The sequence below is a fragment of the Chinchilla lanigera genome, unplaced genomic scaffold, assembly GCF_000276665.1.
Source record: "Chinchilla lanigera isolate Chin_1 unplaced genomic scaffold, ChiLan1.0 scaffold00123, whole genome shotgun sequence".
NCBI lineage: Eukaryota > Metazoa > Chordata > Mammalia > Rodentia > Chinchillidae > Chinchilla > Chinchilla lanigera.
The window spans coordinates 2,440,372-2,454,197 of record NW_004955524.1 but is presented as its reverse complement, the minus strand read 5'-3'; the positions used below and the strand labels follow the sequence as shown (position 1 = coordinate 2,454,197).

Genomic DNA, 13,826 nt, shown 5'->3' with positions numbered 1-13,826 from the left:
GGGAGGAGGGGGTCGCCGGGCAGGCGCTGGTGAGGAGCAGGTGGGCTGTAGCCCCCGGGGGCTGGCCTTGTGCCTGCAGTGACTCCCTGGGGATGCCTCCAGCGGGTGTGAGCCTTGAGGCCGCAGAGCTGTCCTGTGGTCTTGTGCAGTGGCTCTGAAGGAGAGGAGAGCAGGCTCTGCCGGGGTGCGAGGGAGCTGCCCCTACCAGGTGGCGGTGCAAGTCCCCAGATGCATGTGGACACACCCAGGGCACGGCCTGCCAGCCGAGGTGTTGCCTGTCCACCCGTCTCCTTTAAGGCTCTCACCGGCTTCCCTGAAAGTGCTTTGCGAAGTGGTGACAGGTGGGGGCGATGCGGTGAGGGAAGCACGCAGAACTGCTTTTTGGCTTTGTCACAGGCTTGGAGGCCGAGGTCCTCCCAGGCCTCAGATGGTCCCGTCTCCCCTGGGGCCCTCTCCAGCCCTTTCTTCCCAGCAGCCCTGGTCTCCTGTACGGCTTCCTCTGCTCCTCTGGCTCAGCCAGCCCTGCCTCTGTGCCACCCAGCCAGTCCATCATGGCCGGCAGTGTGAAAGCTCAGCGGGGCGGTCACTTGCGTCAGTCTCTCGTTTCCTGTCCTGTCCTCTCCCTGCCTTGGCCCAGGCTGGTGTCCAGCGTGGGTGGCCTCTGGGGGGCAGTCTGAGGGAAGCAGCAGCCGCGATGCGGCAAGCTCCCGCGCTGGGCCGGCTGAGGCTTCGTCAGCCTGTGGTTTGCAGCGAGGACGTACTGACATGTTACTGTCTGTGGGCTGCTGCCCCGCTGATGCCTCCGGCGGGCAGGACCTCTCGGGCCTCCTGGTCCTTGTGTCCCATGTCAGCTGGGCGGGCGTCCCCGGTGGCTTCATCACTCCTGTGCAGTGGCTGCGCGGCTGGGTGTGGCTGGCCTGGCCGTGTCTGTCTCCGTCTGTTCCCTCGCCAGCTTTGGTGTCCTGCGCTGTGAAGGCCTAGGCCGCAGCTGCAAGGCTCCTGGGCTGTGCCTCAGAAACCTGCGAGGTTGCTCCCCTCCACTCTATAGTTCAGAGATTGAACCACAGAACCCACCGGGGTGGGGTGGAGCACAGGCTGGCCGCCACCCAGGCCACCGCTGCATCCGCTGGCTCTGCAGAAGCAGGCAGTGGGCCTCTGCAGGGTCCCACACCATTCTGCCCCTGGGTATAGGGTTTTGTCAGTCCTGAGTGCTGGGGCTCCTTGTTGGTCCCCACAGAAGCGCCTGAACTCAGACAGCGCTCGGACTTCAGGGTCTGTGCTTATTAGCAGCACATAGAACAGTGTAGTTTGGAAATCCTTTGAAGTGGGTTTGCGTTGTTTCAGCAGCCCCATGTCCTGTGCTTTGGGAAGCAGCTGCCCATGAGGGCAGGGGTGCCAGTCGAGGGGTTCCTCTGAGCTCAGACCCCATCCTGGAGCCCCGGCCGCCAGGCTGTCTGCTCTGCACACCTGCGGGAAGCTCTCTGGTCGCCTGTTCAGTCAGTACATTCTCCGCCCCTGCTCAGGAGCTGCAAGGCCGAGCCAGTTCGCTGCCTCGTCTGCTCAGCCTCAGAGTCAGGGAGCCCAGGAAGCGTCCCTCTGAACGGATCATTGCACCGAGCTCGAGGTCATCGTCCTGCCTGGGTGTCCGTTGAGGCCCTTCCGGGGTGTGGTGCTCTGGCAGTTTCGGGGTTGCCTAGGATCCTCCAAGATGGGGCCCTGCTGGCTGTGGAGAGGGAGCGGATGGTCTGGTGCAGGTGCCCTACCCGGGAGCCTCCAGGCCCAGCTACAGGGGGCCTCTCATGTATGCACTGGGCTGGGTGAGGGGCAGCTGCCCAGGGAGTCCACACCTGTGGGCATAGAGCTCCCCTCACCAGGCAGCCCAGGAGACCTGTCTCTTCCAGAGACCAGAGGAGGAAGCCAGGGACCCTGGTGTCCTAGCGAGGTCAGCAGGCTCTCCACAGCCAAATGCCCTGGGGAACTGCAGGCCTGCATCTTTGCGGGGGCAGCTCAGGAGTGAGCAGAGCCTGGGCCTGGGATGGAAGGCCCCGGGGCCTTTGGGGGCAGGCCCGCTCCTCCAGCCCTGGAGAGGCACATGTTTCGTCATCCCCGGGCCTTGACCCCACCCCACCCCCTTGCCTTTGCTCTCGGTCCCCTGGGAACAGATTGGCCCATGCAGGGGCAGCCCTCCTGGGAGGGGGAGAGGGCCACTGGGAGGGGTCACCAGGCAGATGCCTTGGGAGCAAAGGCTCTTGGCTCCTGGGGGAGCATGGAGATCTGGGCGGCGCCTTGGGAAGGCACGGGCCTGGACTCGGCCTGTGCTGCCTGCAGCGGATCCCTGGGGAGGGTGGTGGTGCTGAGAGGGCTTCCCCATCGTGCTGCGGGGCATGCACTGCTGGGGTCCCCGTGCGCATGGGGCCCCGCTCACCACCCCGGGGCCAGGGTGTAGGCAGGCAGGGGTGGTTGGAACTGAGTGGTGAAGGGTGATGGGGCTCACGGGGGCCGGGGTGTGTGGTGGACGGAGGGAGAGGGGTTCCACAGGCACTGTGTGTGGAGGTCGGAGCGCCCGGGTCGGCCTGGGGGGACCAAGGTGAGCGAGTATGGAAGGGTCCAGTAGGGCCCCACCCCAGCACCCTCGCAGCCACTTGCCTGCTGCCTCGCCTGAGGGGTCTGGCTGGGGAGGGGAGTCGTGCATGGTGCAGGGAGCAGGTGGCCCTGCAGGCTCGCCAGCCTGTCCTGAGCAGCATCTCTAGTCCCAGGGCCTGCATACGTGGGAGGCTTCGGTCTGTGCGCTCAGGAGAGGCTGGCTGTGGCCACGGTGGCTGGGGTGGCTGTCAGGATGTTTGTCTGCGACTTTGTACAGCCCAAGAGAGGGCAGATGGGCCACTGCAGGTGTGCGCTGTGCTCCTCTAACCTGTTGCGCTTCCTAGATGAGCTCCCCCAGGTGTGTCTCTGGCCATTCTTTCTTAAGGGCTTTCTCTCTCGCCCCAGGATGACTGCAGGGGCCTCCTGCGTATGGACTTGCCTAGGCTTGTGTTTGCCCTGTGCATCTTAATGGACCGAGCCAAAGTACAAAGCTGCTTCCGATGCAGCTTCTCTCCACCACCTGGTGCAGCTCCCACTGCTCGCGTGGGCTCTTGGCTGAGGTGGGCGAGTGAGTGAGTGGGGTCAGGTGTACCCTCTCTGGCCACACGCAGCCTGTTCTGAGGACCGTGAAGGTCTGAGCCCTGGAGACAGCTCTGCATTTGCTTGATGAGATGCCTAACCCCAGCGCAGGTGAAGGGGTGCTCAGTATGAATTCTGAGGCTGAGCAGCCAGCGCCATCACCTGTGCAGGTGGCACCGTGCGGCAGTCGACATTTACAGTCCTGCCTCCCTCCAGAAGCTCTGCAGATGCTCCGGTGGGTCCCTCAGTTGCTAGTGCTGCGTGAGACTGTGGATGCTGATAGAAGCCCGGCCTGCTTCCAGGGATCTTTGTAGGTCACGTAAAATCTCTTTGGAGCACTGTTTTAGTAAGAGTTTGCAAAGATGGCCAGGTGGGATTAGTTTATCAGATTTGCCCCGAAATACACATAGCTTCCAAATAAAGAAGTTGGTGCCTGCGTCAGCGGCCCGTGGTGGAAGGCCGTGGCTGGCTGGAGTGGACACGCACCCTCCCAGCACACTGGGCTAGGTTGCCTCTGCTTTTATTCTGGCCTGAAGTGTTCTTTTGTAATTTTTTTAAAATTCCTCTTAAAAGAATCCTTGGAATCATTCTAAACCACCCTCCCCCCCATTAAGAACTGTCCAGAAAAGTACAGTACTAAGAATCTTGAAGTCATCGCCCCCACCCCACCCCACCCCCCGCAAAAAAAAAAAAAAAAAAATTGAGATTAGGGAAAGTTTTTCATTTCGGAAACTAGGCAGGCTGGTGGCCACCTCTGGGCTTGCGAGAGGTGACCCAGGGCCTGGGACTCGAGCACAGTCTCTGTGGGCTGGTGCCACACAGGAAATGGCTGCAGCCCGGGGAGCCCGGCGCCTCCATTTTCTGACAGCACCTGAACTCTTACCTCCCTTTTCAAAATGAAGGCTGTGTGTCACAAACCAGTTAGAACTGCCCGTTGCCATGGTTTTCACGTTGGAAGGCACAGTTAAAGGGTCACATGACCAAGGAGGGAAATGCCTTTGTCACATGACTTTTTGGTGGCCTGATTAGCATACAGGAAGTTCACTCCCTGCTGGCTGCTAGGATGCTGAGTGATCATTGATGGGCGGAGATATCATCTCTTGGATAAGTTATTGATCAGTCTCAGGCCAAGCTAGGACAGGGAGCACAGAGGTCAGGGCGGCCCTCACAGGAAACTTCCGCTTGGGCCCTCTCTGTCCCCACCCTGCCCTCTGGCCCCACGCAGACCCAGGTTGCGTGAGGCCTCTCCCCTCTGTGAGTGGCGCACATCCTCCCCTCACACGAGGACAGCTGTTGCTTCTGGTGGGTCCTCCTGTCACCACCCTGTGTGGCCCGGGCAGCATGTCTTTCTCACACAACTATTCCATGTGCCCCCTGGCCCTGCTTCTCCGCCTGCCCGCCCGCCCAGGAGCCCACCTAGGGGTGCGCAGTGGCTGTGGCCTGGTACTAGACCCGTGGGTCCCCCGCCTTTGAGGTGCTTCGCCTTTGCCTGCATCCAGGGAACCTGGAATTGGAGCTGCCGGCTCACCTTGAAAGTCGATCTTGGGCGGCATGGGGCCATCAGTGCGGAGACACAGACCTGCCAGTGGCTTGGGGAGCCTCAACTTAGATGGGAGGGCGACTTTATCACCTCCCTGTGGACTCAGCACGGCCCCTTCCTGCCTTGCCCCCAGCCCCGTGGCCGTCAAGTTGGCCGCTGTACAGGGCTGGTTAAATCCAACTCAGGCCGGAGGAGTGCTCTGGGGCTGGGATGAGGAGGGCTGCAGTTGCGGCTCCCAGTCCAGGAGGCAGCCCTGGTCTCAAGGTCAGGGAGAGCGATGGCTGTGCGCCGTGAAGCCGAGCAGACCAGCGGCGATGTCCCCACTCTGAGTAGTGGACAAAGCAGGGACAACTTTGAGCTGTGACTTCCAGCTAACTTCAGCCAAGTTTGTCCTGCAGATCACAGTGCCACCTAGCGGACAAATTGTGTATTCAGCTGCTTTTCCTTCGTGGTTTCTCCAGAGCAAGTGCCCAGCGAGAATCCTCAGGGACAGCGTGCTGTGCGTCACTGCAGATGGGCCTCGTGGCTGGGGCAGAAGCCCGCGGCGCCGTGTGTCAGGTGGTGGCAGTGTAGCACTGGTGCGGCCTGTGCCTGAGGGCACCCGAGTGTGTGTGTGCCCTAGCGTGTGCGTCACAGAAAGGGTAACCAAGCGTCAGCCTGCGCGCGCTCGGGTTAGCAGTGTCCTGTGCAGGTTTGCAGGAAGGGACGCTCGCTGGAGCCAGAGTCTGGGAAACCATGGCCCACGAAGACCTTTGTGACTGAACCCTGCTGGAAGTGACCGAAGAGCCACAGGGGCTTCCCGGTCACCCCGGCACTGCTCAGCCCGCAGTGGGGGCCGAAGTTTGTCAGTGACAAAGAGCAGGCCGCGAGCAGGAGCAGGAGGGCTCCGGCCTCGGTGACGAGAGGCACCGGCACGGCTTGGCGGGTGGGGCAGTGTGGCGGCGAGGGGCACCGGTCCTGAGCGGGTGGCGGGGGCAGCGCCCAGGTGCCGGGTGACGTTCTTGTCGGTGTCGGAGCTCGTCACCGCCGCAGCCGTGCGTCCTGCCCTCCGAGGCGGGGCCCGCAGCGCGCGCAGGTGCTCGGGCCTCTGAGGCCGCCGCAGGCCTGGGCTGAGCAGAGCAGAAAGGTTGGTGTCGGGGGCAGCTCCCCGTCAGATGGCGTCCAGCGTAGGTAGGTGGCAGCCTCTGGCGTTGGGTGTGCACACAGCCCATCACACCTAGTACGGGGTGCCAACTAAGGCCACGGCCAGGCCAGGCCTGGGAACTGGGGCGGCGCTCGTTTACCCAGCACCACGCCACGCTGCGCTCGGCACCTGCGTCCTCAGCCCGGGGCCGTGGGGCCTCGTGCTGCCTGCAGTGAGGGGACAGCCTGGGCACGTGGGTGTGGCGAGCCTGTGCAAGGACACGCCCCGCTTGCTGCACGTCCGCGGGCACCGGCCCAGCTCTGGCACTCGGACGCTCAGCTCCGTTAACCCCGCTGTCTCTGCCCACAGCGACATGAAGTCTGAGAGGAGGCCCCCCTCCCCCGACGTGATCGTGCTCTCTGACAGCGAGCAGCCTTCCAGCCCGCGCATGAACGGGCTGACCAAGGTGGCCTTGAAGGAGACCAGCACCGAGGCCCTCATGGTGAGCTTCGCTCAGGAGGCCCCGCACGCGTGCCAGGGTCGCTGCCGAGCGCGCTGCCCAATTGTTGTGCTTCGTTCTTGCAGAAAAGTAGTCCTGAGGAGCGGGAAAGGATGATCAAGCAGCTGAAAGAAGAGCTAAGACTAGAAGAAGCGAAACTTGTTCTGTTGAAAAAGCTCCGGCAGAGTCAGATACAAAAGGAAGCCACCGCCCAGAAGGTGCGCTGCCATGCGGGCGCAGTCTGGTGCCAGGCGAGGCTGCGGGGGGTCCCCTTCGGGAGGTGTGGGGCAGCGCTGAGTGTGGGTACCGGCGCGCCCTGGGCTGGGCGAGCGGCAGAGCATGTCGGTGTGGAGCGCTTGGGCCCTCGGCAGTGCCCGCTGTGGGCTGTACCTTGGCATCTCCACCCTCTGTGCCATGCGCCTGCCCCAGGTCCCTCAGATCCGAGCCCCCGAGCCTAGCAGGACCTGACTCCCAGCCCTTCCCCGGGAGCCTGAGTCCTTCGGTTCCGCTGCGCTGCGCCTGTGGGGTCCGGCGCGTGGCGCGTGGTGGCGCGTGGTGGCGCGCGGTAGGCTTCCTAGCGCCCCGCGGAGGCTCTGGCTGCGGGCGCAGTTGCCTCCCGTGCGCTTCAGTCCCCATCCTTGGCACGCGGAAATCAGCGCAAGTGGGTTGGGCAGAGGTTGCTGAGGACTTTGCTCCCTGAAGACTGGGGAACATGAGCCGCCTGTCACTGTCTCCTCCCGGGGAGTTTGGGACTTTAAACCCGGCTCTGAAGGCTTGGGGAGGGCGGGCGGCTCAGCGCGCGAGGCCCTGGATTCCGTCCTCGGCGCGCAGGCCCAGGCTTTGCCTCAGCCGTGGCCATCACCAGGCGTCTCCCCCCAGCGGGGCGGGCTGGCCCCGGGGCCAGGGGTGCTGAGGGTGGGTCTGCTGGAGAGCCTTGCCTTGGGCCCCGTGCAGCGGCCCCACGGCTGCCGCCAAGAGGGCCGGTTGCCAGGCTGGTGGCAGAACCTTGGAGAGCTGGTGTGCTCGGAGCAGGAGGGAGCGAGGCCTCTGCCGGCGGAAGTACCTGCTGGGCCTCACGCCGCGCGTCTCTCTCTCCCAGCCCACGGGCTCCGCTGGGAGCGCTGTGACCACTCCTCCGCCGCTCGTGCGGGGCACCCAGAACCTTCCTGCCGGCAAGACATCGCTTCAGGTCAGTGACCCTCCGCGTGCTGGCCGGGGGCCGCAGCTCTGCTCCGGCTGCGGTCGGGAGAGAACCGCGTGCGGGTCCCCAGACCAGGCCGATGCTTGATGTCGCAGAGCTGGCGGGGCCCCGGTGACACCTCTGCCCCCCCAAGGCTGAGCCCCAGAGCGCCTTCCCTGTCCCTGGGGCACGGCTGGCGCTTGCCGGCGTCTCACCGCCACACGGCCCTAACGCGCTCCTGCAAGAGCCCCGGTGTCTGAGCTCGTAGCAGTGTTTGCGTTTAGGATAAATACACATTTTACCTAGTTAGTTTTAAAGTAGAATTCTACTTTTCTAAAATTAAAAAAGCCAAAAGCCAGTTAAACAAAAATAATAATGAAATAATAAAAAGAAAAAGCCAGGTAAATGTGGGCGTTGGTGTCGTTGACAGACCTCTTCCCGAATGCCGGGCAGCGTCATCCCACCACCCCTGGTCCGTGGTGGGCAGCAGGTGTCCTCCAAGCTGGGCCCGCAGGCCAGCTCGCAGGTCGTCATGCCCCCGCTCGTCAGGGGGGCCCAGGTACGCAGGGCCAGCCCGTGGCCAGGCCGGCCGGATCTGCGGGAGGTGGCGCCGCCCTGCCCAGCGGCTGCACAGCCTGTCTCAGTCAGTGTCTGTCTCGCCCTCCCCGCAGCAGATCCACAACATCAGACAACATTCCAGCACGGGGCCGCCCCCCCTTCTCCTGGCACCCCGCGCCTCCATGCCCAGCGTGCAAATTCAGGGACAGAGAATCATCCAGCAGGGACTCATCCGTGTGGCCAACGTCCCCAACGCCAGTCTGCTCGTCAACATCCCACAGGTGGGGTCCGTGTGGAGGTGAGAGTGGGGAGTCTTCGGGGTGCTGTGGCACCCGGGGGAGCGCGTGTCTGGTCCACATGAGCCTCTGATGTCCCCGGGAGAGGGGCTGGAGCCCCTCGGCTGGGGCCTTAGGGCCACATGGCAAAGGTGGGGAGCCGCGGACAGGGGACGGCTGCTGAGGTGAACCAGGGCCCATCTCACGCCTCCTCGCGCGGGCCTGTCGGCAGCGTGGGCTCGGGCAGGGCGACGTCTGTGATGCTGCACAGCGCCAGCGCATCTGTTCTCAGCCGCAGGTCCCTTCACCCTCCTCAGAGCCTCAGGCGGGAGGGTCTGCCCTCCGCCCCCGGGGGACAGCGAAGGGCGGGAGGGGGGCTGGGCCGAGGGGCGGGCTGGAAGCAGGAGCCCGTCTGACGGGTGAAATTGCAGGGCGGCAGGGCTCTCTGCTGACGCCTGTGTTCTCTCGAGCTCTGCCTTCTTTGGCAAGACTGTCCTCTCCGCCTTCCTCAGACAAAGACGAGAGGGTGCCGGGCTGTCTGGGCAGCCCCTCTCCCGCCCTGCCTTTGCTAACCTGAGCCCATGTGCAGAGCTGAAGCCAGTCCTGCCCCCGCAGGGGGTGCCCTGCGCAGAGGAGAGCTGTCTGTTCTGTGCCATTCTCGAGCTGTGAGGGTGGGCAGAGGCAGGCAGTGGCAGAGCGGGTGCCAGCCAGCTTGGGGAGCACATCTGGCCTCTCCGAGCCGTGGAGGCCTCCGTGCTCCTTGGCCCACTGTCGTGCCTGTCAGCAGGTCCCTGGTTGTACCCCTTTACCCAGGGTTGGGGTGCATGGCTCTCGTCCCATTTTCCTGAAACTTGAGGACAGATTTGGGCGAGAGCAGTTGCGGGGCTCATGGAGACCAGCAGGGGTCAGCCACGGGGCTCCAGAGGAGTAGCAGGATGTGGGAGCAGAGCTGGAGGCAGGGCAGGGTGGGGCCAGAGCTGCCCCGCCACGCTGAAACATCCGGGCCTCGGTGCCCCGGCAGAGGCACTCGTGGGGCGAGGTGTCAGCCTTGCGCCGAGGGTGTGCGTGCAGTGCGCGGCATGCTCACGTCTGCAGGTGCCGGCGTGTGGAGGCCATCTGTGCTCCCCCCGCCTCTGCGGGCAGGGCGTCTCACGCCGTGCCCCGTGTGGCCTACTGACTCCTTGTACCTGGCCAACGTCAGCCAGCTCAGACTCGCCTCATTTCTTTTCTTTGTGTTTTGCCGTGCTGGGGATGGAAGCCAGAGCCCTGTGCGTGCTGGGCAGGCGCTCACGACTGCGCTGCAGCCCGGGCCCCAGGGCTCCTGTTAAAGGACTTGTCACACGCGTGGCTGCGGCGTGGACGCCGAGGCCGCAGTGCACCAGCGGAGCCCCCCGAGGTGGGAACGCCGGGCCCCCTGACCAGGGTACTGTTTCCCCAAAGGCTACCCCAGCGTCTCTGAAGGGGACGACGACTGCCTCCGCTCAGGCCAGCTCCACGCCCACCAGCGTGGCCTCTGTGGTTGCCTCTGCTGAGTCTCCAGCCAGCCGGCAGGCAGCGGCCAAGCTCGCCCTGCGCAAGCAGCTGGAGAAGACGCTGCTGGAGATCCCCCCACCCAAGCCCCCCGCCCCAGAGATGAACTTCCTGCCCAGCGCCGCCAACAATGAGTTCATCTACCTGGTCGGCCTGGAGGAGGTGGTGCAGAACCTGCTGGAGACGCAAGGTGGGTACCGGCAGGTTCTGCCTTCGCCCAGCCTGGCGTGTGGTAGAGGCCACCTGCTGTGCAGTGGGACACAGCCAGCCCTGTGCTGGAGAGCCAGCCCTGGCGAGGCCTATGGTCCAGGAGGACAAATAGCTGCAGACCCAGGAACTGGCAGGGCAAGTGCAGTGACCACCCCTGCTGGGGTCAGCTCCCTTACCTTGGCACCTGCTCCCCGGATGCAGAGGCCAAGCCCATAGTGCCAGAACCTGAGTTCTAGTGAGGTTCTTGTCTCATACACCCCCAGGAGCCCTCCCTGAGGGGTCACCTCAGGCTGGAAACATTAGGTGGCAGAAGCGCCAGGGCCTGGCAGGCTCAGCCTTGGCCCCATCCCTCAGCTCAGGCCTGAGCAGCCCCGCCCCGCCAGGCAGCACCTCCACCGGGGCAGAGCAGTGGCCCCGGCCTTCCCAGCCTCAGAGTTGTACAGCGGCCCAGCTGTACCTGGCGCCTGTTGCCGGGTGTCATCCTGTGTGCCCTGGTGCCGCGGGGTGCCCTGGGGGAGTGAGGCCCCGACATGCCTGGCCTGTCCGGAGCCCTTTGCTGCCAGGCCCTATTGGCAGGGGCTGCTGCGGGATGGCCTGGGCTCCAGCGCGGGCGCTGTGCCGACCCTGCCAGGTTGGCTAGGAGGCCCAGATCTCTGCGACTCCTGCTGGGGTGGGTGTCCAGTCCCCAGACCAGCACCCCTGTTGCCCCTGCCCTCAGTGCTCAGGTGGCAGAAACGGGGACCTAAAAGAGGCCCCTCCATGGCGCTGGCGATGACTGGGCCCTACGCAGTGTCCACCTCCTCCCAGAGGGCTGGCCACATACAGGGAGAGGGCCGTTTTCAAATAGGCAACTTGGGCAGCTGACATACCGTCTGCTCTGGGGGACAAGGCGCCCTCTCCATGGCCGCCTCCTGCAGGGCTGCAGAAGGCCAGGCCAGGCGGGTGAGGGAGGGGAGAGTCCTCAGCGTCCGCGCCAGGCGTGCCCTGTGATGACCAAGAGGCAGGTAAAGCCCCGGGTGTGCAACCCTGGGGCGGGGTGAGAGAATGCCAGGAGAAGACGGCGCGCCCCGCCAGAGCTCCGTGCGCAGCCTCGGACTCCCTGGCTCGAGGCCCGCCCCCTCCTGCCGCTGCCCTCCTCCCGCGGCATCTTCATTGCAGGGCGGGAGAGTGAGTGGCCCGGTGCTGCGCTTGACCAGGGTGTGTGCTTGGTCTGCACTCCCTGGCCCTGTGGGTGCAGCCGTTGGCCCTGCAGACGCCCTGGGTCCCTGTCTTCGCTGGCACCAGCCGGCTGGGCAGCCTGTTGGCGCGGTGTGAGGCCAGGGTCTCAAGGCTGCTTGTTACGGGTGGGACAGGGTGGGAGCCGGCACAGCGCTGCTCACCCTTGGCGTTTTCCCTCGCCGCGGGCCTTGGCTGGCCCGCATCTGCAGGGTGGACAGAACACATCTGCAGCTTGGGGGCCCTGGTTGCTGCCAGGCGTCTGAGGCCCAGGCTGCGCTCATACTTTGTCCCACATCTCACTACGGCCTCCGGCCCTGGTGTGGCAGCTTGTCCCTCGCTGCAGCGGGGCCTGACGCCGGTGCCCGACACTGGTGCCCTTCGTCCCTGCAGCGGGCAGGATGTCAGCAGCAGCCGCCGCCGCCGCTGCCGCTGCCGCCGTGCTGGCCCGAGAGCCCTACATGTGCGCACAGTGCAAGACGGACTTCACCTGCCGCTGGCGCGAGGAGAAGGGCGGCGCCATCATGTGCGAGAACTGCATGACGTCCAACCAGAAGAAGGCGCTCAAGGTGGAGCACACCAGCCGCCTGAAGGCTGCCTTCGTCAAGGCGCTGCAGCAGGAGCAGGAGATCGAGCAGCGGCTGCTGCAGCAGGGCCCGGCGCCCACCGCGGCCAAAGCTGAGCCCGCCGCCGCCCCGCACCCCGCGCTGAAGCAGGTGAGGCCCCCCCTGCGCAGTGCAGTGTCCCCAGAAGGCAGTGGCCTGGTGTCTTGTCCCTGGCGCTCAGCCGCCTGATTGCTGACTGCGCGTCTAAATTGCACTTAATGGTGGTGTAATGGTGGTGTCGGGCGGTGAAAACACTAATTTGCAGTTTCTTGAGATTCTGTAGCCTTCACTCGCAGCGCCTGGCTGACAAGTGCTGCTTGTTTGCAAAGACTCCCAGAAGCCACGCTGACAGCAGGGGCGTTCAGCAGAAAGTGCTTTGGCTGAATTAAGGAGAGAAGCGAGTCTCAAGTCAGGCTTTTTTAAGTTATTTTTTGATGCTTCTCCTTCCTACCCTCTGTAGACCGGAAGCTGTGATTTTTGTGTCCTCAGAAGTCACTAAACACGTTTTCGCATCTAAAGCTGCAGGCGAGCGTGCTGCTGTTGGGGCAGGGCCTGTCCCGCAGGGTCACCTGTGCTACCGAGGTCACCTGGGCTGGCGGCCACACAGACCACTGACCCCTCTCGCCCGTTCGTGCAGGTCATAAAGCCCCGGCGGAAGCTGGCGTTCCGCTCAGGAGAGGCGCGCGACTGGAGTAACGGGGCTGTGCTACAGGTCAGAACCGCAGCGCCGGGCCGGGAGCCCCCGCGGGCGCTGACTGCCGCAGTCACCCGGCAGCTGTCGCGCTGCCCGCGTCTGTCTGTCTCTCTCTCCCTCGTTCCTGCCCCGGTGTAACTCACCTGGTCTGATTCTGGACTCTAGGGACCCGTGCGTGTGGGTGGGAAGAGGTCGGCCAGAGCGAGGAGAGGCTGCGCAGAGCAGGCGTCTCGCCGCGCCGCCCCTGCTTGCTGTGAGCCGGTGCCCTCTCCCTGCAGGCCTCCAGCCAGCTCTCTCGGGGCTCGGCCGCCACGCCCCGAGGCGTCCTGCACACGTTCAGCCAGTCGCCCAAACTGCAGAACGCAGCCTCAGCCACGGCGCTGGTCGGCAGGACCGGCAGACATTCCGAGCGAGCTGCGGGGACCGCCAAGGGCGGTGCTGCCACCAACTGGAAGAAGACGCCCCTGAGTGCAGGTGAGCGCCCGCTGCCGCCCACCCGCTCCCCTCCGCGAGGAGCCCACCGCGGCGCGAGGGAAGCGGCGCCTCTGGCGGCATCTCCCGCACCTGCCAGGGTGCCCGGGACAGGTGCCGGCCCTGCTTGCTCGGCACCCCATGCTCGCAGGCACCCCACACTGGAGTGCCGGCTCGGTCAGCCCCGGCCCCCTCTCCCCGCAGGAGGGGCCAGTGCAGAGCCGGGCGGTGGCAGAGGCTCCCTTGCTCCCGCTGTGGGGATGGGAGACCGAGGCCCCGTCCTTGCGAAGCCTGTGGGGGCCCTTCCTCACTTCCGGGAGGACGTGGGGTGAGCTGGGTACTACTTGCATGTGCCCACCGGAAACAAGGGCCTAGGAAGTAGGTAGCTCAGGCCGTTGTGAAAGGCCCAGGCAGAGCTGGCAGCCAGCTGCGTGAGCTCGGGGTGCGCCCAGGTGCCGGCCTCGCCGAGGGTGAAGTGGGGCTGGGCGTGCTGCAGAGGAGTTGGAGGCCTGGAAAGCAGAGCGCTCACACTGACCAGTGCAGGGTTGCTGGGTGGGAGGCTGAAGCAGGGGCATTGCTTAAACCCAGGGGTGCAGCAGGGGCCGTGCAGTACGGTCCTGTCCACGCAGTGAGGCCCAAAAACAGGACGGGCAAAGGAAAAGTGGACATGTGCTTGTAAGGTGGGGTTTGAAATGAAATCTGTGGGCGCCAGTTGTCACCGAGCACAGCTTTGGTGTATACGGGATGCAGCACCATCCCCGAAT

General features: G+C 64.7%; 1 protein-coding gene across 8 annotated transcripts in view; it reads left to right on the top strand.

Moving 5' to 3' along the window:
- Nucleotides 1-13,826, top strand: part of Gatad2a (GATA zinc finger domain containing 2A) — a 66,946-nt gene that overhangs the window by 52,342 nt on the left and 778 nt on the right. For 6 of the 8 annotated variants that reach the window (XM_005409634.2, XM_013507293.1, XM_005409632.2 and 3 more), the window contains 9 exons: nt 6,195-6,327; nt 6,411-6,542; nt 7,424-7,513; nt 7,935-8,063; nt 8,176-8,343; nt 9,778-10,057; nt 11,686-12,008; nt 12,535-12,609; nt 12,870-13,065. In XM_005409634.2, coding sequence (XP_005409691.1) covers nt 6,195-6,327; nt 6,411-6,542; nt 7,424-7,513; nt 7,935-8,063; nt 8,176-8,343; nt 9,778-10,057; nt 11,686-12,008; nt 12,535-12,609; nt 12,870-13,065 — 1,526 coding nt within the window. The remainder of the gene's footprint in view (nt 1-6,194; nt 6,328-6,410; nt 6,543-7,423; nt 7,514-7,934; nt 8,064-8,175; nt 8,344-9,777; nt 10,058-11,685; nt 12,009-12,534; nt 12,610-12,869; nt 13,066-13,826) is intronic. The other 2 variants (XM_013507292.1, XM_005409636.2) reach the window with 2 other exon arrangements.